Source organism: Littorina saxatilis, linkage group LG2 (assembly GCF_037325665.1).
Source record: "Littorina saxatilis isolate snail1 linkage group LG2, US_GU_Lsax_2.0, whole genome shotgun sequence".
NCBI lineage: Eukaryota > Metazoa > Mollusca > Gastropoda > Littorinimorpha > Littorinidae > Littorina > Littorina saxatilis.
The window spans coordinates 100,066,750-100,090,794 of record NC_090246.1 but is presented as its reverse complement, the minus strand read 5'-3'; the positions used below and the strand labels follow the sequence as shown (position 1 = coordinate 100,090,794).

The window sequence follows — 24,045 nt, the reverse complement described above, 5'->3', positions numbered from 1 at the left end:
GCGAATAAATGAATAAATTAAATAGAGTCGAGTTTTGCAATGCACACAAACAAACAAAAAAGTCAGAAAAAAGGGACATCAAGGAGAGCACTATCCAGAGGCAAGTCTGAGGATAAAAGCACCCAACAAAATTTAACACGAAATGTCACACAAGGGAAAAAATAACAACAAAGATAAGATTGCAGAAAAGCAAATAATATCAATAAAACAACATATAAAAAACCTTTCTTTTGAAGTTTTTTCTCTCGAAGATTTTTTTTCACAAGGACTTTCGGTGTAAAAGTAATAGTATCGTTAAGTTGTTGTTGTTGTTGTTGTTGTTGACGACGATGATGATAATGATAAGAGTGAGACGATTTATACCAATGCAATATTCACAAAAACAAGCGAATTAGTTCAAGCAGCAACCGGATGCTAATCGTGCAAAAGACTTTCTTATAAAGAAAGACATTTTTAATGAAAAATGATCCATTTAGAAATGTTGTACATGTACATCCTTAGAAAAAAGAAGGCGGTCATAAACATAACATTTAACGCATGCATACAAATAACAGAGTAATTCTAAAGTGTAACGTAATGACACTGGAATTTTTGTATTAATTGTGCAAAAGCTTCCGCCTTCATAAACTTGTGAACGGAAACCGTTCAATCGCAAGAAACTTGATTTGCAGCTCATTATCGAATACAGAGAAAAATTCATTGTGTACCTTTATTTTTTTCATAAAAATATTACACCAGTTTAAAATGTTTTTCAGGGGATATATCAACACTACGCTATCGTTACAGAAGATTGCTGCTGTGAGAAAAAAAAAGAAAATTCGAGCAGAGGCGAATTTCATTACAACTACTAGTTATGCTTTAAATTAATAAATAATAATAATTATACTGGTGGTAATTTTTCACGCAGGTAATTTAACGTCAATCGAAAATGTGCTTCGCACCATACAACGAAAATGAAAAAGGTAATGTTATAGATCTTTGTCAACACACTCTATTTACCTCATACTGATTTTGTCTTGCCTATTGTCGATACAATCACATTGCTCAGTGTAAAAACTTGTTCACGATATCTTTGTGTCCATTTATGTAAACAAAACTGATTTGTCAGACTACCAGTTGTTGTTTTTGTTCAAAAACAAATAAAACACAAACGAGTTCACTAAGAATGGGAAAGAATGGCAGTGTTTAAAACAAGTACGAGTATACACGGAAAAAAAAAAGCCAATAGATTACTTGTCCAGTCAGAGAAATCGTTTTAAAATTTAAAAACGAATTCGCAGTCAGAGACGAGGAATGTGGTGAAAGGTGGAAATGTTGGTACAGTTTTACCTTCTGCGTAACCCGAGATAGCAAACGACAGACAGCCAAGTAAATCACGGAACCGAGATCTACCAGACCGCAACTTTTCCCTCTCCCCTCCCCCCCCCCTCCTCCATCGCTCCTCTCCCTCCTTCCCTCCCTTCCTCCCTACCTACCCCTCCCCACCCCTCCTCCCCCCCCCCCCCCCAACCTTCTCTCGTCTCCCTACCACTCTGTCCCTCGTCTATGTCTGTGCGCTACTATACCCAGCTCATCTCCCAAACCCTTGTTTCTTGCTTTTAGAAGATCAGAGGGAAACTCTCGCATAGCACCATCTCCATTCACCGTTCGCCATCAAAGGAAACCCACGAACAACACTCAACTATCCGCGCTGTCCTAGATCCTCTCTTACTTTGCTTGTCTGTGGAAAAGTCGAAGAAAATGTCTAGCGGGCGTTAGTTTTCTGTCTTCCGTTGTGTGTTGCTGTTGTGGTTGTCATTGTTGTTGCTGTGCTCGGGATTTTCTTCTTTCTAGTGCTGTCTGCAGAAAAGTCGAAGAAATGTCTGGCGGGCATTAGTTTTCTGTCTTCCGTTGTGTGTTGCTGTTATGGTTGTCATTGTTGTTGCTGTGCTCGGGATTTTCTTCTTTCTAATTCTGTCTGCGGAAAAGTCGCAGAAAATGCCCAGCGGACTTTAGTATTCTGCCTTGCATTGCTGTTATTGTTATCGTTGTTGTGCTCGGGATTTTCTTATTTCTGATGTTGCTGCTTCTCTTCAGAAAGACGAAGAAACTGCCTGGCCAACGACTGCACTGTCGTCAAAACAAAACAAAACAAAACAAAACAGAAAACAACAGGAGCATAATATCATGGCCGGTGTAACACGAGAAAATTACTTCCACGAGATTTTTACTCCGGATTAAACATTTCGTACGAAAATGTTACTCCCTTTACGAAAAAAGCACTCCCCCATTACACGAGAAAAATACTCCCCACGACAGGTGAGTTCCGAGTTAACATTTCGTACACAAATGTTACTCCCCTGACGAATAAAAAACCAATAAATTACTTCACCCCAACACGAGCAATTTAACTTCCCATGTCAGGTGTACGAAATTTATACTCCCTTGTCCCCTGTTAATCTTGGTGGTGGAAGTGGTGGAGGGAGGATAGCGCGACATTCGTTTGCGCGAGATCACATATTGGCATTATCCCTTCGCCCGCATCCTATTTTCGCGTACGAGATTTTTACTGGAAGTAAACAAAATAGGGAGTAAACATTTCGTGGAGGGAGTAATTTTTTCGTGCCTTGGGGAGTTCTTTTCTCGTACAAAAAACGAAATTTTTACTCCGGAGTAAATTTTTCGTGGAGTAAAAATGTCGTGTTACACCGGGCCAAAGCAAGACTATAAAAACTCAATAAGAGACCGTGTATTGAAAAACAACAATTATTTAACTGCCCGTGGAGCAAATACTTTTTGATCAAATATACAATATGCAGGCAGCAGCAATAAACAGAACAGATCAAATCATCAAATCACTGAACCCAAAAAAAGGTTTTTCCATTTGTTGTTTTTTGTTGATCGTACGCTGGAAGCTTTTGCGTATATAATATACTACAAGTATGTTTTAAAAGAGATTTATCCCTGAGAAAAAATTGTATTTAAAGCGATTAACTTAAAAATAATTGATTCTATTTTTTCTCTGATTATTCTTTCATATTTTTCATCATTTTAAGGCGTCGTTTTTCTCTCTGTGTGTGTTGGCTAATGACCATTGCGCCAAACGGATGCATCCATGGATCGTCATAACGATCATAAAACAGGAAATCGCTCACCAAATATGGCACACACCACTAGTTACACGTCCGTGGTCTCAATCAATACAATCAATTTTCAAATTTGTTGGATTCGCTTACTACTATTCAGAAGAGATGCTTTTAACGTGTTATTTTTGGTATCTTATTGATATTGATTTTTGGATTCTGAGCACACGATGCTTAAAACTGAAGACCGGTTGATATTCTTTTTTTCTCAATTTTTCGCCTATTATTACAACTTTCATTCTGTGCAGTTACGCTTTTTTGTTGTTGCATGCTGTTGTAACTGTTGTAACTGTTGTAACTGTTGTAACTGGGCGATCGGGTTTCTATGGGAGCTAGGATTTGTGATTTGTTGCGGATCGCTTAGGCCAAAAAAAAAATAGGTCTGTTTACGGTAACCCGACCGACCCTAGTTTTTTCGCGCGACCCTAGACTTTTTTTTGGCATTTGGGAGGAAAAAAAAAAAATCTTGGTTTTTTTGGCAAAATAACGTAAAAATATGGTTTTTTGGAAGAAAAAAAAAACAATCCCGACCTACCGACCCTATTTTTTGGGCCTATGTTACCGTAAACAGACCTATTTTTTTTTTGGCCTAATTGTTAGTAATCAGCCCAGTAGAGAGTGACAAAGAGAGAAAGCGTGAGAAACAGACAGACAGACAGACAGACAGACATAAAGAGACAGAATCAGAGAGAATCTGAGACAGACAGACAGACAGACACAGACAGCCAGCCAGCCAGCCAGCCAGCCAGCCAGAGACAGACAGACAGACAGACAGCCAGACAGCCAGCCAGCCAGCCAGCCAGACGAAATGTCACATACCACGTCCAGCGTCCGCTCTCTGCTGAGCAACAGCGATTCCCACAGGTATGTTGGACGCTGCAAACAAACAAAAAACAATTCGGTAAATCTACAAAAAAATCAATTCATTTTATCAGGGAAGAAGAAAGCCAGGTCACACAGGCAAACACTTCCTAAGTTTTTTTTGTCGGTCTGTTTGTTTTGTTACAGGCGCAATTCTGTGGTACTTTATATGTTCACCTGTTATGATAACAAACCGTATTCTAGGTTGCATGCATTTCATTTTGTATTCTCATAAAATTTTGCTCTGTCATGTCACCAACGCCATACCCCCTCAACCCCCCCCCCCCCCCCCAAAAGTGTTTTGTTTTTTTAAGCAAACCAGTTATTATCTTTACATAAACAGCAAACTCAATGTGTCAGAAAATGGGGGTCACTGTTAACCGTTCGAAATCTACACAGCTACAAAGAAAAGAAAATGCAAAAAGCAACCCAAACAAACAAAATCAAATGTACGCGTACGACAAATAAAATCCTAATATTTGTTTTCTCTTCGCTGCTAGCTTACAGTGTGAGTGTCAATCTACTATACAGGGCATTTGGAATATAGATACGAATATGAATTTGTGTTTAATGTTTATCCCAGGGGCTTGTTCAGAGACAAAGAGAGACAAACAGAGGATGGAATGTAAGACAGAGACGGTCACCAAGCCAGGCATTCATAGGCTAAGATAAATAGCAAATAAATTATACAGAAAGACAAAGAAAGTCCGACATAGAGGCAAAGAAAGAGACCATAATTTCGGACAAGAGGACGCACGTGTAAAACATTCCACATAGTGGTAAACATTGAATTATATCAAATCCAATCAGAAACAAACAAATACACAAACAACAATTGTGCTTCAGCTGTGAAGAGTTTGTTTGATTGTTCCTTCTTTCTCGTATTGGAACAACTTTTGTTTCTGCTTTTTGTTTTTAGTTTTTGTAAAATAAATATCTATATCTATATCTCTTCCTCTTCTCTTATTTCCAGAAAGACATGCGCGACCGCTTGTAAACAGTGCACAATAGACTTAGTTATCCACATTCTTTCTCCGTCAACATTGAGCGCGAAATGCACGGAATAAATGTCACAAGTTTATGGTCGTGAATGAAAACACAGCTAAAATCTGTAATTGCCTATAATTACGTATCTTACTGCTTTTCCCGCGCTGCCCTTCACTTTAAAAATGCGCTTTTCCGGATACAAAACTGAACTACTTCAACTTTTGTTATTGTTATTATTGTTGTTGTTGCTGTTGGTGTCCGTCGCGATATAACCTTGAATGGTTGAAAACGACGTTAAACACCAAATAAAGTAAAGTAAAGTAAATGGTGGTGGTGTTGTTGGTGTTGTTGGTGTTGTTGTTGTTGTTGTCCAGCGTCACCAGAGAGCTTGACTCCGATGTCGCTGAAGGTAATGCTTTCAACAAGCAATCAATAGCAACTCTAGTTTTACTCGCTGGGCAAAAGGTCTACTTCAGGGTAATGCTTTCAACAAGCAATCAATAGCAATTCTAGTTTTACTCGCTGGACAAAAGGTCTACTTCAGGGTAATGCTTTCAACAAGCAATCAATAGCAATTCTAGTTTTACTCGCTGGACAAAAGGTCTACTTCAGGGTAATGTAACTCCTACTTTCCCCGACCCCCCTCCGAAAAAAAGCGTTTCCTTGTATAACTTAAAAAATAAACAATAAATGGAGGAAAAATCAATCAAAAAGACGAGGTCTAATGTTGTATAAGGTGGAGCAGGGAACACATTGTGTATAAGGTGGAGCAGGGAACACCAACACATTGTGTATAAGGTGGAGCAGGGAACACCAACACATTGTGTATAAGGTGGAGCAGGGAACACCAACACATTGTGTATAAGGTGGAGCAGGGAACACCAACACATTGTGTATAAGGTGGAGCAGGGAACACCAACACATTGTGTATAAGGTGGAGCAGGGAACACCAACACATTGTGTATAAGGTGGAGCAGGGAACACCAACACATTGTGTATAAGGTGGAGCAGGGAACACCAACACATTGTGTATAAGGTGGAGCAGGGAACACCAACACATTGTGTATAAGGTGGAGCAGGGAACACCAACACATTGTGTATAAGGTGGAGCAGGGAACACCAACACATTGTGTATAAGGTGGAGCAGGGAACACCAACACATTGTGTATAAGGTGGAGCAGGGAACACCAACACATTGTGTATAAGGTGGAGCAGGGAACACCAACACATTGTGTATAAGGTGGAGCAGGGAACACCAACACATTGTGTATAAGGTGGAGCAGGGAACACCAACACATTTGTGAACCAGGATCAGCGCGTCGATGCATGGGGGAAATCAACAACCTCGTTGTGTTTATATTTCTGTGCAAAATCTCCTGTGATTTCCTTTTCTCAACATTCACGGGGATGGGGGGGGGGGGATAAAGGAGAGAGAGAGAGAGAGAGAGAGAGAGAGAGAGAGAGAGAGAGAGTGTGTGTGTGTATGTGGAAAAGGGAGGAAGGGGGCAGGGGTACTGTTTGACCTTGTAAAAAAAATCTTCTTCTTTTTTATAGCGAATGAAAAGGGGAAAAAAATTTGAGTTTTAATTGATAATTTAATGAAGACCTACGCTGACCGTTGAGTTAAATGTTTCACACTAAATGCACACCTTACTCGTAACTGGACAAGGGTCTTACTACTATAGAATACCAAGCCCGATGCAAATCGGCGTTTCTGCCGCAATCGCGCCGCTGTATTTTCCAAGACGTTCTGATCCCTCGCGACAACAAAAAACCGCCACAACTATTTTTCCTCCACCCCTTTCCCTGCCCCCCCCCCCCCCCCACTCCCTTCCCCAATCTTCGTAACTATGCATACAGTTTCGGATTGTTACGAAAGGACAACAGCAGCGGATGACAGTGTAAAGCACCAGCGAAAATAAAGAAGGGAAGATGGAAAGTGTCCCATGCAGAGAGAAAGAAAGGGGTAGCTGAACTGAAGAAGAAGAGAGAATATTTTCACAGCGAAAATGAGTGAAGCCACACCCCAGCGGGTGGGGAACAAAAGACTCGTTTGTCGGAAATAATTGACAGGCCTAAATCAGTTTTCCAAAGCGCACGAAGAGAAATTAGCATGATGGGGAGTGACGGGAGGCCTGAAGCCCCAGATAAAAGACCTGGAGAAAAGAGTGCACCTTGCGGCACGGAAAACCGTCACGCTCCGGCCTCAAAAGCAAGACTTGCTTCCATTCAGCACTGAGCGGGTTCGAAGCTCTTCAAACGACCCTTGGCTAGAAGATTGAGGACTGAAGCCATGGCGGGATTTGGTGGCTGCGGTGCGAGTGGTATTAGGAGGGGGGAGGTGGAAGGGGGGGGGGGGGGGGGGGAAGAAGTGGGAAGGACAGAGATGGAAAGAAGATATGTGTGTGTGTGTGTGTATGTGTGCGTGCGTGCGTGCGCGCGCGCGCGTGTGTGTGTGTGTGTGTATATGTGTGTGTGTGTGTGAGTATGTGTGCGTGCGTGCGTGCGTGCGTGCGTGCGCATGTGTGTGTGTGTGTTTGTGGGAGAGTGTGTGTGTGTGTCTGTGTGTGTCTGTGTGTGTGTGTGTGTGTGTGTGTGTGTGTGTGTGAGAGTGTGTGTATGTGTGTGCGCGCGTGTGAGTATGTGTCCGTCAGTGTTTCTATTAATATTACATGTATTATTTTGCTTTTCCTTGAATAAGGCATAACATTGTATAACTACACGCATCGTGATCTATACACGAACAGGTTGACGCGCACACAATATCTTTCTCTCATCAGACAACTGTAAACTTTAAGACAGCCTGTCACGCATTAACCATATCAAACAGTTACAATCAATCGGACAAACAAAACGATCAATGTATTAAAAGACGATGAGTTCTTCAATGATAATGCCGACTAACAGTAGAATTATACACAATTTTCAAAATAACCTGAACTAAACATTACCGACATGGTTTTTTTTAATTCACGCTACTTTAATGTGTATGATTTATTGATGATTTATTTATTTATTTGTTTCGCTGCAATGCCGAGAAAACACAACAGCAAGAAGGACAAGGACCGACTCAGTGACTGGGGCGGGGATATAGCTCAGTTGGTAGCGCGCTGGATTTGTATTCAGTTGGCCGCTGTCAGCGTGAGTTCGATCCCAGGTTCGGCGGAAATTTATTTCAGAGTCAAATTTGTGTGCAGACTCTCTTCGGTGTCCGAACTCCCCCCCCCCGTGTACACTACATTGGGTGTGCACGTTAAAGATCCCACGATTGACAAAAGGGTCTTTCCTGGCAAAAATTGCTTAGGCACAGTTAATAATTGTCTACCTATACCCGTGTGACTTGGAATAATAGGCCGTGAAAGGTAAATATGCGCCGAAATGGCTGCAATTACTGGCCGTATAAAATTTCATCTCACACGGCATCACTGCAGAGCGCCTAGAACTGTACCCACGGAATATGCGCGATATAAGCCTCATTGATTGATTGAGTGACTCAATATTCTGTTTTCTTGTCAATAATGAATAGGAATGAACGCAAAAGATCAGATATCTTGCTCTATCATTTTCTTTCTTGAATTGCAATATCAAATTCCGGACCGGGTCAGAGAATGTTTCATCAACATTTTAATGAACTTGATTCAAAAGTGCAGTCGCCACATTGTAGCCTACATTTTTTTGTAAAGAGCCGGATATTACGCAAATAAAGACATCTATGAAATACACCAAAAAAAGGAAAAAACCACCGTGTTGGGATAGCATCTGGAAGAATTAATATGAAAACAGAAAGGTGTCATAAACATCGGTTTCGTAGTTTTCTGCGAACACACACACACACACACACACACACACACACACACACACACACACACACACACACACACACACACACACACACACACACACACACACACACACACACAAGTGCATACACCCTCACCCTAACGCAAACACATCGTTTCACTTCTTCTTTCAATTGTGATTTTTTTTCTGAGAAACCGCGGCATTTTCTAAACTAGATAGATAAACGAAAAAGAAACATCAAAACAAAACAAAGCAGGGTTAGCAGAGCTTCTTCGAGTAAAATACTCCGCTTAAGATTTTGAATTATAAACAACCACGAATGTACAGTACTTGCGTTCCAAAAAACCCTCCACGTTTTCATCAGCCAAAACAACTTCTGCTGAAATCAATACTCACTGTAATCACGTAATTAACATAAGATCGACCCGTGACTGACACATGTCCATGAATAATTACTTGCATTTTTTAGCTGCTGACATTGGATTCACTGACTGCGCTTCTTGTCCACGATACGGTGTAACAGTTCTTGGTTACGAATTTGAATGAGACAATTGTTAAAAGTTTCTCAGAAGGATGCTTAATTTCCGCATGAGAAAACGGGCACACGCGCACCTGTGAGTTCCGTTAACTCTTCAGCTGAAGATGGGACACAAAAGAAGAAACAATATTCCCCAAAAAAAGTGAATAAGTCCGAAATTAGTTTGTTTTGTTTATTTATCTCTGTTGAAGTAAAAAAAAAAAAATCATAAAAAAAATCCACGTTACCAAAAAATTAGCGTCGGCGTTATGAAATAAATAAGCCTATGTCAGTTAAATGACCAAAGTAAGTTTTTCCCGATTTGAAGGGAATAAAATCGTCAGACCTAAAAAATGAAATATATATCGAAAATCAGCCGATCCCGCTTTCTTTTATTTTCAATGTGTTAATTGTTATATACGCCGTGGAGGGGATAATTAAAAAAAACACGAAAACCTAATGAAATTAACAATCGTGGAAGAAAGAAAAAAAAAACTTTCGATTCCATTCCTGTTTTCAAGATTTTTTATTCCTTATACATGAATCTAATTTTTTTTAAATGTAAATTGCATTAAAAAAAACCCATGCAATTAGGAAGGTATTGGGTGTAAAGAGTGGAAAGAAATAGAGAAATTAACAGATACAGCTGCCAACATGTATACTTTTATATATAAAAAAAAAGAAGAAGAACGTCAAATTGCAAAAAAGAATGCGTTTGTAATAATTATAGAGCGATTGTTTAATCTATTCGCTGATCATTGTTTTTCATTAAAATCATTTACACACAAAACACTAACGTACGGTACTCTCTCTCTCTCTATCTCTCTCTCTCTGTCTCTCTCTCTGTCTCTCTCTCTCTCTCTCCCCCCCTCTCTCTCTCTCTCTCTCTCCCCTCTCTCTCTCTCTCTCTCTCTCTCTCTCTCTCTCTCTCTCTCTCTCTCTCTCTCTCTCTCTCTCTCTCTCTCTCTCTCTCTCTCTCTCTCTCTCTCTCTCTCTCTCTCTCTGTTCCTTTTTTTTTTGCAGCTCATAGATCGTTGTAAAATTACCGATGGTGAAATCCAACCCTAAGCCTGAAACCTAATTTTCCTTGGTCTTCTCTTATTACCAATTCCATACGCAAACGGGAAAACTGATTCGACCCAGAGAAAGAACTGTAGAACTGTTGTAAGTGGGTCGTTCCAAAAGATCCTCCCGTGAGTTATGGATCAAGTTTCTCATTAAAATGAGAAGACACGCGTGTTAGACTTCCTTCGATGAAATGAAAGCTTCGCAGATTTGTTCTGATCAGATCACTCGATCAGTTGGCAATGTGGCAGCTCATTTTGAGAAGCACAAGAACAAGAACAACAACAACAACAACAACAACAGAACAACAACAACAACAACAACAACAGTAAATGCTAATTCGACCCACCTTTGTAATATGAATCAAAAACAATTTATCTGCTGGTGCATATAAACACACACACACACACACACACACACACACACACACACACACACACACAAAACTCCCAACACCTCAGCATGTTTTGAAATGAAAAAGGAGGTGAACCGAGTATGAAACACGAAATGTCGGTCTCTTTCCTACCCTATACTGATACAGAGCTGTGGGCCTACATGGAGCCATAATCTTATTAGCGCAGTCTTTTAACTTTAGCAAATCTTACTACATACTATTTTATTACAATTCTTTGTGCAGGTCCAGACTACACATGTTTAGTTCTAATTTGACCAGAAACGTTTAAAGAAATAATAAAATTCTGTTCTTTGACCCGAATTTGACCCGTTGTGACCTGCATATATATGTGACAAGGGTCAACCAGACTTGAGTCATGTTTGGGGGGTTACCATACCCTCGATATGTTTAAGTATCAGATATCTAGTTTGAATACATTCAGAAAAATGATAATTTTTGCAAGTTTGACCCAAACTTAACCCCGCTCTGACATCAACATATTGACAAGGATAACACAGACTTAAGATCGTCAAACCCAGGACGTGTATGAAGTTTCAAAGATCTAGCTTCCAAAACGGAAAACGACCCGACCTTGATCCCGCTGTGACCTTCGCATTTGACAATCGGATTTGGGTTATGTCTCGAGATCATCAACCCCTGTAAATGTGTGAAATGTCAAAGATCTTACTTCCTAAAAAATCAAGAAAATGACAATTTTCCCTGCTTGGACCTGAACATGACTTCGCTGTAGCCTTGACCTTTGACGAGGGTCAACCAAATCTGGTTCACTTTTGAATGGCATTTCGCCACGAAAAACCTGTACAGTTTCAAAGAACTTGATTCAGTAAAAATCCGAGAAAACATTAACGTTTGGTTGGTGTTTTTTGGTGTGTGTTCAAAAACGACCTCCGCCAATACATCCAACCACCACTGAAATAATATAACGCACTGATTACCCAGGTGAGTCAACAAAACAAAACAAACCCTGAAGCTACGTGTGACTGATACGGTGTGCAGACACTTAGAGAATGTACATGCATAATTAATATGAAACTTAATCCCAAAGATTCACAAATATGTCCTTAACGTGTCCTTATTGGGCTTTTCAGGGGTGAGGCTAATCCGGGGAGGGGTGGGGGTTAGGTTATAATACTGAAGTGGAGAATCAAGTGCAGAAAGTAACAAAGAGGGAGAGAAACAAGAAGAGCAAACGCTCGATCGAGTCACTTTCGCAGTTCTGAATATTATATGAGGCATCAGATGGACAGGAAGAAATTGCTATTCACAACACAACACAGATGTAAATAATTTGATGTAAAGAATAATCCTATAAAGTTTGAATCAAATCCGATGAATAGTTTCAGAGATATGATATTTCAATTTTTTTCCTTCAAGACATACCTGTGACCTTGAAAAAGGTCAAAGGTCACCAAAGCAGACGTCAAAGTGTAGAGGTCACTGGGAGTCACGTTCACATAAAATTTGAGCCCGGTCACTTTTAAAGTTTCCGAGAAAAGCCCAACGTTAAGTTGTGTGTTGCCGAACAGAAAAGGGTAGTTATCTCCCTTGTTTTTCTGATAACGTTCGTAAAAGGCTACAGATGTAAATACTTTGATGTAAAGAATAATCCTACAAAGTTTCAATCACATCCGATGAACTTTGTCAAAGATATAAAATGTCTAATTTTTCCTTTGACGCTGACCTGTGACCTTGAAAAAGGTCAAAGGTCAACGAAACCATCGTTAAAGTGTAGAGGTCATTGGAGGTCACGACTAAACAAAATATGAGCCCGATCGCTTTGATAGTTTCCGAGAAAAGTCCAACGTTAAGGTGGTGTCTACGGACGGCCGGCCGGACGGCCGGCCGGACAGACTAACACTGACCGATTACATAGAGTCACTTTTTCTCAAGTGACTCAAAAATGTTGACCAGCTCACTGTGACCGAACATGTCAATAACATTCGACATAAAAAAAATAAGATCACAAAGAGTAGACGAAAAAAGACAGAAATAATGAAACAAAGAAAAGGGAGGAAAAAAGATGAAAACAATGAAAGACAGAGACCGAGACAGTCTCCGTTACTTACAGAAACAGTCACACTGACAGGTCTATAGACAGACCTTCAAACTTACTGACAGACAGACAGACAGACAGACAGACAGACAGACAGACAGACAGACAGACAGACAGACAGACAGACAGACAGACAGACAGACAGACAGACAGACAGACAGACAGACAGACAGACAGAGACACCGACACCCAGACACACACACACTTATTTGAACATTCTACCTACCTATGTGTTCAGTGGAATCTTTATCCTCATTCGCAAAAGGGGCAGTCGTACTCTCCTCTTCCTGTTCTACCTCTTCCTCCTCCTCATATTCCTCCTCCTGTCCCTCCTCGTTACTATGAGCACCTCTAGCGAGGAGGGAAGAAGGCGGGGGAGCTGACCCACACCGCTTCTCTTTAGACAAATGATGCAACACACGATGTCCGGGTCCGGTCGCGTGATGAGGGACCTCCATTGGCTGATTTGTACGTCCGGAAGCAGGCTTTTTCACAGAAGACGCCTTCGCGCCTGTCCTTGATTTCTTTTTTGTAACAGGCTTGGTGAGATTCAAAGCTATATTCTCGCTGTCTGTGGCAGGGACCAAGGATGGGTGAACCGGTGGGCCCTGTCGAGGAGCACCAAATCCAGAGAACATTAACTGCGTCATCGGCACTGACGACACTGCTGCCGTTGCTGAAACACGGGGAGACCTCGCCACCTGTGAATGTTCCGTCCTCTGAACAGACACACGACTTTTTGGAACACACAAACTAGAGCCTGCCGCGCTGCGAGACTGGCCGTGACCGGGGGCGTGCTTGTGTCCTTTCCCTCCGTCCGAAACTTTCCCTTGGCGCTCCTGAAACTCGCCAAACTCCCTCAACCTTTTGGCCATGCTGAAGTCCAACGCCACGTCGGGACTGTGTTCCGAGGCCTGGAAGCCCGCGCTGGACGCACGACTCCCCGAAAAAGGCACTGAGCTCCGTCCCGACGACGAGCACACACTGTCGGACCCCGGCGTTGATCCCCTGGCGCGTTCATGACTGGAGAGGAGATCGTCGTGCCCAGCCGCTCTCCCGCCACGGCTGTCCTGCTGGCTGTGAGGCGACGACAGCGAAAAGTCGGAGACGTCATCCTCTGCACCTTCCCCGCTGCTGCCTTCTGAGCCGTCGCCACCAGCACCACCGCTTCTTCCTTCCGGGTTCGAACCCAGACCCTCTTCCAGACGACAAGCGTGGGTCCTGGGCTGCTCGCTCTTGACCACCTTGCCGTCCGGGCACCCCTTGGACATGTTGCGGATGAGGGGCCCTTTGAAGGTGCCCACCTCGGGCACGAAGGTGGTGGTGGCGTGCACGCGCTTGACCCCCGTTGTCCCGCTGTGCCCCTCCTCCGCCTTGGAGTACAGCGTGTGATAGTACGGCAGTGCTGACGTCGCCACCTGTGACGTCACGGTGCTGCCGCTGCTGTTCTTCGGCGGTGCCGGGGAAGCCGGTGCTATGCGACAACAAAATTAAAAAAAATATTCAGTACTTGGATTTCCAGTGACGGCACTATTGGTTGTACGGATTGAAAATACATTCACCCGTGTTTGCTACAGAATAGACTTAGCGTTTGCTGGGACAAGTCGCTTTCGTTTTAGAATGGATTTACCGTGTGCGTACGCAAGCTGATTTCGTCAGTCTTACTCGTAAACTAAGGCAAGTCGGAAAGGATAGATGTGATGACTAATGAAAAAACTTTATTTTCTCAAGCCAGGCAATGATGGTCGATTGTGCCTCATTCAAGATCTGTTGAACAGTCGGTTCAAAGGGACGAATGAAACAACCGCAGAGAAAAACATTTCTTCAATGAAAAGGGGGGTAGTTTGTAAAAAATCTTAAACGATTTCTTTCCACGAGTTTTCAACACACAAGCACAGACAATTGGAGCAGTGCAATGCAGACACCTGGAGCATAAAACGTGACGGAGGGAATGCAGCCATTCTTTCTAACGCGGGTTTTTAAGGGTCACATTACAAGCAGCGCGTCACCAGGGTCATGGAGGGTGTTTAAGGGTCACATTACAAGCAGCGCGTCACCAGGGTCATGGAGGGTGTTTAAGGGTCACATTACAAGCAGCGCGTCACCAGGGTCATGGAGGGTGTTTAAGGGTCACATTACAAGCAGCGCGTCACCAGGGTCATGAAGGGTGTTTAAGGGTCACATTACAAGCAGCGCGTCACCAGGGTCATGGAGGGTGTTTAAGGGTCACATTACAAGCAGCGCGTCACCAGGGTCATGAAGGGTGTTTAAGGGTCACATTACAAGCAGCGCGTCACCAGGGTCATGAAGGGTGTTTAAGGGTCACATTACAAGCAGCGCGTCACCGGGGTCATGGAGGGTGTTTAAGGGTCACACTGATTACAAGCAGCGCGTCACCAGGGTCATGGAGGGTGTTTAACGGTCACACTGATTACAAGCAGCGCGTCACCAGGGTCATGGAGGGTGTTTAAGGGTCACACTACAAGCAGCGCGTCAACAGGGTCATGAAGGGTGTTTAAGGGTCACATTACAAGCAGCGCGTCACCAGGGTCATGGAGGGTGTTTAAGGGTCACATTACAAGCAGCGCGTCACCAGGGTCATGGAGGGTGTTTAAGGGTCACATAACAAGCAGCGCGTCACCAGGGTCATGAAGGGTGTTTAAGGGTCACATTACAAGCAGCGCGTCACCAGGGGCATGGAGGGTGTTTAAGGGTCACATTACAAGCAGCGCGTCACCGGGGTCATGGAGGGTGTTTAAGGGTCGCATTACAAGCAGCGCGTCACCAGGGTCATGGAGGGTGTTTAAGGGCCACATTACAAGCAGCGCGTCACCAGGGTCATGGAGGGTGTTTAAGGGTCACATTACAAGCAGCGCGTCACCAGGGTCATGGAGGGTGTTTAAGGCTCACATTACAAGCAGCGCGTCACCAGGGTCATGAAGGGTGTTTAAGGGTCACATTACAAGCAGCGCGTCACCAGGGGCATGGAGGGTGTTAAAGGGTCACATAACAAGCAGCGCGTCACCAGGGTCATGGAGGGTGTTTAAGGGTCACATTACAAGCAGCGCGTCACCAGGGTCATGGAGGGTGTTTAAGGGCCACATTACAAGCAGCGCGTCACCAGGGTCATGGAGGGTGTTTAAGGGTCACATTACAAGCAGCGCGTCACCAGGGTCATGGAGGGTGTTTAAGGGCCACATTACAAGCAGCGCGTCACCAGGGTCATGGAGGGTGTTTAAGGGCCACATTACAAGCAGCGCGTCACCAGGGTCATGGAGGGTGTTTAAGGGTCACATTACAAGCAGCGCGTCACCAGGGTCATGAAGGGTGTTTAAGGGTCACACTGATTACAAGCAGCGCGTCACCAGGGTCATCGAGGGTGTTTAAGGGTCACATTACAAGCAGCGCGTCACCAGGGTCATGAAGGGTGTTTAAGGGTCACATTATAAGCAGCGCGTCACCAGGGTCATGGAGGGTGTTTAAGGCTCACATTACAAGCAGCGCGTCACCAGGGTCATGGAGGGTGTTTAAGGGTCACATTATAAGCAGCGCGTCACCAGGGTCATGGAGGGTGTTTAAGGGTCACATTACAAGCAGCGCGTCACCAGGGTCATGGAGGGTGTTTAAGGGTCACATTACAAGCAGCGCGTCACCAGGGTCATGAAGGGTGTTTAAGGGTCACACTGATTACAAGCAGCGCGTCACCAGGGTCATGGAGGGTGTTTAAGGGTCACACTGATTACAAGCAGCGCGTCACCAGGGTCATGGAGGGTGTTTAAGGGTCACATTACAAGCAGCGCGTCACCAGGGTCATGAAGGGTGTTTAAGGGTCACATTACAAGCAGCGCGTCACCAGGGTCATGGAGGGTGTTTAAGGGTCACATTACAAGCAGCGCATCACCAGGGTCATGAAGGAAATGTCTTTCCTTCAATTAAAAAACATAAACGAAACAATAAAATCAAAAACCGCCCAAAGAAGTACACAGTTTTGGTCCGGCTTTGGAATAATAATATACCACAACCAGAAATACTTTCACTGTGCAAAAGAGATCGAAAGGGTAAATTATTCGAATTAAAAGACGGGCGCAGTGGCGTAGTGGTAAGACATCAGCCTCCTTATCGAAAGGTCGTGAGTTCGAATCCCTGCCTCGGCCGCCTGGTGGGTTTAAGGGTGGATATTTTTCCGATCTCCCAGGTCAACTTATATGCAGACCTGCTAGTGCCTTATCCCCCTTCGCGTGTACACGCAAGCACAAGACCAAGTGCGCAGGGAAAAGATCCTATAATCCATGTCAGAGTTCGGTGGGTTATAGAAACACGACCATTCCCAGCATGCTTCCTGAATGGCGGAATGCAACGTATTACAATATATTACCTTACTGGGAGAATGCAAGTTTCCAGTACAAAGGACTAAACATTTCTTACATACTTTACTGCTGGCGTGAGCTCTTCTTGGTTTACTTGTTTCCCTTGCTAGTATTTTTTTTCCCACTGTATCACTTATTCCGTCCACGAAAGTGTTCAATGTTTTGCTACTTATTTTCGCATTGCTTGTTTATTTGATACGTATTTTGCGCGCTTGTTGTTACTAACAAGATTTTCATTTTTGGACACGTAAAAACAAGCAAAAGATCTAAATACAAACATATACACCTCAGCAGTACACACCTTAGCAGTATAATTCTACCACGCGGCAGAACAGCATACCATAGTGTAATAGAAATGCCATTTTCGAAGAAGTCATAAAAATACGATTCATTAACACACGCCAGAAAAGTAACGTTCCATTGATCTCTACAGTGACTTTCTTGTGGCTCACGCGGGAGGCGTTGTGATATTTCGACCTAAGTTTGGTGAGATCAGCGATCTGCCAAAAATAACTTCTTTCCCAGGTGCTTTTTGCAAGTAACATTGCTCCAAGCGCTTCGTCGCAGCTATCAGCAAAACAGAAGCTTCAGGGTTTGGCTATCTTCGCTGAGCTTGCGTAAAAATGATAACGTCCACAAATACTTTTGATTCATGACTTTTACGACTCTATTTCCTTCTTTCTTTCTTCTCCTTTTTATTCCTTTTAAAATATAATATGGATTTATTATTGTTCATTGAACCAGGTGCTTTATGTTGTCACTCCTTAAAATTTACCTGTAAGGACATAACTGTTTAAATGTGTGTCCTTTTCTACTGGTGTCATTGGCTACGTGTTTCACTGAACAGCAAATAAAAAAAGAAATTTACAAAGGAAGAAAGAACAGAAAGAAAGAAAGAACAGAAAGAAAGAAAGAAAGAACAGTGTCTATCGTCTCACAGAGCTGATTCTACTGTAGCAATCGATAGAGTCTTCTTTACTTTTTCCACTTATATGTCTATATTTAATTGCATACATGTATATAGTTTTATACCTTTCCCCGTCACAAACAAAACATTACGACAATCAACATAAGTACCAACACAACATTACGACAATCAACATAAGTACCAACACAACATTACGACAATCAACATAAGTACCAACACAACATTACGACAATCAACATAAGTACCAACACAACATTAATCAAACAAAGTATCAGGGGTCCAAGCGAAAATGTTGACAAGTGTTCATTATTTAAATTAAAGGTTATTATTGACTTTTGTTCTAAATATTTCAGGTTGTGCTCATAAATGACGATGTTTTCTAAACAAAAACAGTAAGTGTTGATAGCAAATTAAATGCGTGTCTGCATGTGCGAAAACAAACATGTATCACGAAAACAAACCATATGGGCCTACTCTCGCACTTGGAAGATTGGGAGGGGAGTAATTGTTTTCGTAAACAAAATTATTAGACAATTTGCAACTACTGAGGGTTTAATAAATTCCTGCCATGCATTATAATGAAAAAAGGACAATCCAAGTAATTGGTTAGGTACGGGTCTTGATTCTGGTTTACTCATTTTTTTCATTTTCATTTTCATTACTTTATTGTCCCATCGCTGGGAAATTCGGGTCGCTTCCTCCCAGTGGAAAGCTAGCAGCAACGGAGTCGCGCTACCCAGGTGTCTGCGTGTTTAGGTGTATTCAGCCACCTGCACTTATGGCAGAATGACCAAGGTCTTTTACGTGCCATTGTGATGACACGGGGGTGGGACATGGCTTCCGTCTCTGGGTCTGCACATAAAGTTGACCCGTGTCCGTCCCGGCCCGAATTCGAACCTGCGACCTTCCGATCACAAGTCCAGTGCTCTACCATCTGAGTTACCGGGCCCCTGCGGATAACCTGAGTTTCCTCAACACACACACATTTAAATAAATAAAGCTGGCAACGAATATCACTCAATAAAAAAAATAGGTTTAATAAAATAACAATGAATGCACGCTTCCTCGTTATTAAGTCTCACCTGTTCCGTGAACTCCCGTGGACGTCACCGGCTGGTCACGAGCAAACACACTTTGCGTTCCACCACTTGTCAGCGGGACTGACGTCACTGTGCTGACGTCGCACGATGTTGACGTCACTGTCACCAGTGTTGGCACCACTTGACTGCTAGGGTTTTTCACAACACTATCTCCAGAAGGAGATGTGTCGGTGGTGGATTTACTCGGAGTCAGCGATCTCGTGGATGAAGTCGGCGACACGGAAGCTTTGGTTTTGACGTCACTTGCAGTGCCGTGTTGGTGACCTCTTTTATCCATTGCAGAGGTACTCCCTCCGCCATCTTTCACGTGCTCCCCCTTATCCCGGTTATGCTTCTTTCGAGGAGGGGTGGTCTCGGATGTGTCCACGAGAGGGGCTGACGTCGTCAGCGAAGAGGTGTCCCCACTTTTGTCACCGCCTCTGGTCACTGACGCCGTGTACTTGCTACTTGGGTGTTTGCTGCTTTTCACAGCTCCCGCTTCAACACCAGCTCCGTTGGGAGCCCCAGAGCTGCGATGCTTTGTCGGAGCACCGAGCGGTTTGCTCCCCGCTGCTCCAGAAGCTTCTTTGTGACAGGACAGCAGCTGCTTCTGCTGTTCCTTGCTACACGACACTTCCTGGCGTTCTTTGCTAGAAGTCACTTTCTTCTCTTCCACGCCGTGGAACACCTTTTGTTGTTCTTTGCTAGAAGACACTTTCTGTTGCTGCTGTTCTTTGCCGACGCAAGACACTTTTTGCTGTGATGCGTTGCTATTAGATTTCGTTGCTTGGGCCTTCGTGGATTTCAGCGTCTGTTCAGGATGTTTGGCGGAGTCACTCTTCAAAACTAAAGCGCTTCCTGCTGGGACTTTGGGTTTGTCAACCATTGGGTCAGCTGCGCGCCTTTCGGCTTGCTTGCCTCTACCCTCCGCTCGCCTGTCCTTGCCAGGGACAGACAATTGGTGTTCGTGGGAAGAAGCTTTCAGCCCTTCCTTCTTGTCCGCAGCCTTTCCCTGCGTTTTGGACGCCGTCCCTTTATGCGCACTGTGACTCCTGCTGCTGACGCTACCACCACTGTTGTTTGGTGAGAAACTGTTGTTACTGCTGTTGGTATTATTATTGTTGTTGCTAATAGGGATGGGGACGCCTGCTGAGGAACTCTCCCTGTAGGGCAGCTGTTCCCTGACTCTCCCCGCGTCTGAGGGATGTCTAGGCGTAGAGGAGAGATGGCGGCGTTCCAAAGACTTGCTGCTGGACCTCTCGTGGCCCGCGCCGTGACAGCTGTTGGCCGCTTCCCGGGGTTCCTGTTTGACGGGCCCGAGAGGTAGGCTGGTCATTTGCTGCTGGTGCTGCTGGTGTGGGGAGGAGGAGGAGGCGGCGGCTTGCTCCAGGTAATGGTGACCGCTCGGTACGATGCCGTACAGACTCGCTGCTTGGGAGGCCGCTACCGACGCCAGGAAGGCATCTGGAGACAAACATAAGGTAAGTGTGAAAGGCGGGTCAACAGGACTAGATATCTTTCAAACTTTCCTGTGCTTGTTTCCAACATTTCTGGACACATTTACTTTGAAACAAGATATGACACCACGACGGCAAACAAAAACGAAAGAAATTCAACAACAACAACAACAACAACAACAACAACAACAACAACAACAACAACAACAACAACAAGACACAACATAAATATCTTCAGAGGTTTACTTGATGTTGTATGTGAAAGTGAAAATGACATGTAAATGTAGTCGGGTTTTGTAAAATGTTACCTGCAGCTATCGGCGTTGCAAATCGTAACTCATGTACAAAAACGTTACCCAAGGTCATTCAATTGTTGCATTGAACTCTCAAAATATCCGTGGAACTATTCACTACAGCCGCTTTTCTTTTCTCAATCACAGGATAGTTAAGGACACTTTCAGAAAAAATAAAAAAAAGGCAGAAAGAAATCGATTTTCGAGTTCCACGGATTTTCGGCAACTCGTGAGCGGCGGCTCATTTTACGGAATATCTTTGCCGGTGATCCTGAGTACCGCGCAGAGACTATCAAATTACGCCAATCACCATAATACGAAACAGCAACCAGCTCAGGTTTTCGCTTCAGAAATGTTTTTTCTCTTTGTGAAACTCGTCCCGGTACCTCATACAAAATGGTGAATAGAATGTTCAGGGCTGACCTGGCAACACTGTGTAATGCTGTTGCTCGTTATTTCTACATTAAGTCCTCGTCGTTGAATACTAAGCTGAATAACAAAGGTGGCTTTACAGACGCCTGCCCGCTTCCAAAACCAACTCAGGGGCAGTGCTTCGACACAGCAGAGTGTAGAGATTCAGACAAAAAGCTCCGTTTAATGAGAATTTATGAGTGTTAAAACTCAATCAGTAAGAATACCCAGCAAGCAAAGACTGATGATTAAAACAGACTGGAAAAGATCGTCTAAGATAAGGCCTACTTTGAATTTACAACGCGTGTTAAAATTAAATCAGTCGCCAAAGACAGGGCATACAACCAACACGTCAAGATTCTGATATATCGAGGGACCAGAACACATAAGATTAGGTCTCCTTTGAAATTACCACGCGCGTTAAAACTAGATTAGCAACCAAATGCAGCATGCAAGGTTCGTGGGAGGATTCTGAAACGGAAAATGAATAAGGACAACAAGAATAAGGACAACAAGAATAAGGACAACAAGAATAAGCCTACTTTGAAATTGCAACGCGCATTAAAACTAAACGAGCCATATAACACAACATACGAAATGGAGGTAAAACTTCTGAAACATTACTTCAGTTTACTTTGAATTCACACGGGTTAACATTCTGCTGTTAGAAGTAATACAGAGTCAGCGGAAACAGACAAACATTGGAAATACCAGGATTTGTATGGATTTTCAACGACTTGTAATAATAGACTCCTAATAAAATCAATCCATCCGCGGCTGATCATAGTACGAAACATGATTTAAGATTAGACATCGGCTGAATGCATCGTCAGACCACCGCTACATTCAAGACAAGATACGTATTCGTAATGATCGCCACACTGTCACAGGACCGAAAAATAAATATATATGCAAATAAATGTTTGCCCACGCTACAATTAATCTTAATCACCCGTTTTAGAATCCTTTTGTCTGAAAGCAAGCGATACTTTAAATCTTTGGTCAGAAAGCCAAAGCTTATTTTTGTTTGAAAGCCAAATTGTACGTTTTAAACGTTTATCATTACAAAGTGACCTCGCAAAAGTTTAGAACATGTTGTCGAACTAATATCAAGAGGTTTGCTTATATTAGAACGGCCATAAACACTGATGTGCGCTAAAGGAATTTAATGACTGTTTCATAGAAGTTCAAACTGTGTCTTATACAGCGAAACCTTAGCTTTTGTTGAACGCCAATTTCGCAACTTAAACCTGCACTGCGCAATTAAGATATACATGTCAACAATCGCTGTGCAGACATAAATATCACGACTTCTGAATATATGCATGCTTTGTAGAGGAACATAGAGAAACGCTCCATATGTTTGCAGAATAATTGCCATTTGGACATCGTCTGAATAAAGTATGTAAGTCTTTGTTGTTCTGCTTCCCGTAAAAGGTTGCTGAAGCAAGTGTCTGAGCGTCTAGGCAAGGACTAATGGACTTCCATTCCAACAAATCTGTCCATGCATATGTTGAACCCCCCCCCCCCCCCCATCCACACACATTTTGACACACACCCATACACGCACACAAACACTCTTCTTTCATTTATTATGTATAAAAGTTCGAGGGTGCTGGTTTTTTTTTATTCCGTCATATGGTAATATTTGTTGTGAAGGTAGCCAGGTGTACCGTTTGAACTTTTAAAAGAATTAAAACTTAGTCGACTAACACGAACCTGAAGCAACAGATTCTTTCTTTTACGATGCAGAACTTTAAGTATTCAAGTAACATACGTTATTAACGGTATGAAATGACAGCATGCCGCTTGTGCATAATTCAAAACATATTCTAGTCAAGTTATTTACTTTGCCTAAATATAGATGTTAGAATAAGAAAATGACAGGTCGGTATAGTGAAATCATTTAGACAGTAGAAAGAAGTTCCATGTCTGTGTACAAATAGAGTACTGAGCCCATAGACAAAAATACAGATTTGTATAGCCAAAGCAAGGAGACAGTACTTAGGCAAACGTTTAAGCTGTGAATAACGACAACATTCAGGAGATAGGGGACCGGGAAAACAAACATTCAGGAGATAGGGGACCGGGAAAACAAACATTCAGGAGATAGGGGACCGGGAAAACAAACATTCAGGAGATAGGGGACCGGGAAAACAAACATTCAGGAGATAGGGGACCGGGAAAACAAACATTCAGGCGATAGGGGACCGGGAAAACAAACATTCAGGAGATAGGGGACCGGGAAAACAAACATTCAGGAGATAGGGGACCGGGAAAACAAACATTCAGGAGATAGGGGACCGGGAAAACAAACATTCAGGAGATAGGGGACCGGCAAAACAAACATTCAGGAGATAGGGGACCGGGAAAACAAACATTCAGGCGATAGGGGACCGGGAAAACAAACATTCAGGCGATAGGGGACCGGGAAAACAAACATTCAGGAGATAGGGGACCGGGAAAACAAACATTCAGGAGATAGGGGACCGGCAAAACAAACATTCAGGAGATAGGGGACCGGCAAAACAAACATTCAGGAGATAGGGGACCGGCAAAACAAACATTCAGGCGATAGGGGACCGGGAAAACAAACATTCAGGCGATAGGGGACCGGGAAAACAAACATTCAGGCGATAGGGGACCGGGAAAACAAACATTCAGGAGATAGGGGACCGGGAAAACAAAC

The 24,045-nt window shown here is 43.3% G+C and overlaps 1 protein-coding gene across 4 annotated transcripts in view; it reads right to left on the bottom strand.

Moving 5' to 3' along the window:
• Window positions 1-24,045, bottom strand: part of LOC138960327 (trinucleotide repeat-containing gene 18 protein-like) — a 208,001-nt gene that overhangs the window by 59,912 nt on the left and 124,044 nt on the right. For all 4 annotated transcript variants that reach the window (XR_011453945.1, XM_070332186.1, XM_070332187.1 and 1 more), the window contains 3 exons: window positions 19,199-20,659; window positions 13,048-14,295; window positions 3,942-3,998 (listed from right to left, as the gene is read on the bottom strand). Coding sequence is in view for 3 of the 4 variants with exons in the window: in XM_070332186.1 (XP_070188287.1) it covers window positions 3,942-3,998; window positions 13,048-14,295; window positions 19,199-20,659 (2,766 nt within the window). In the remaining variant the exon portion in view is untranslated. The remainder of the gene's footprint in view (window positions 1-3,941; window positions 3,999-13,047; window positions 14,296-19,198; window positions 20,660-24,045) is intronic.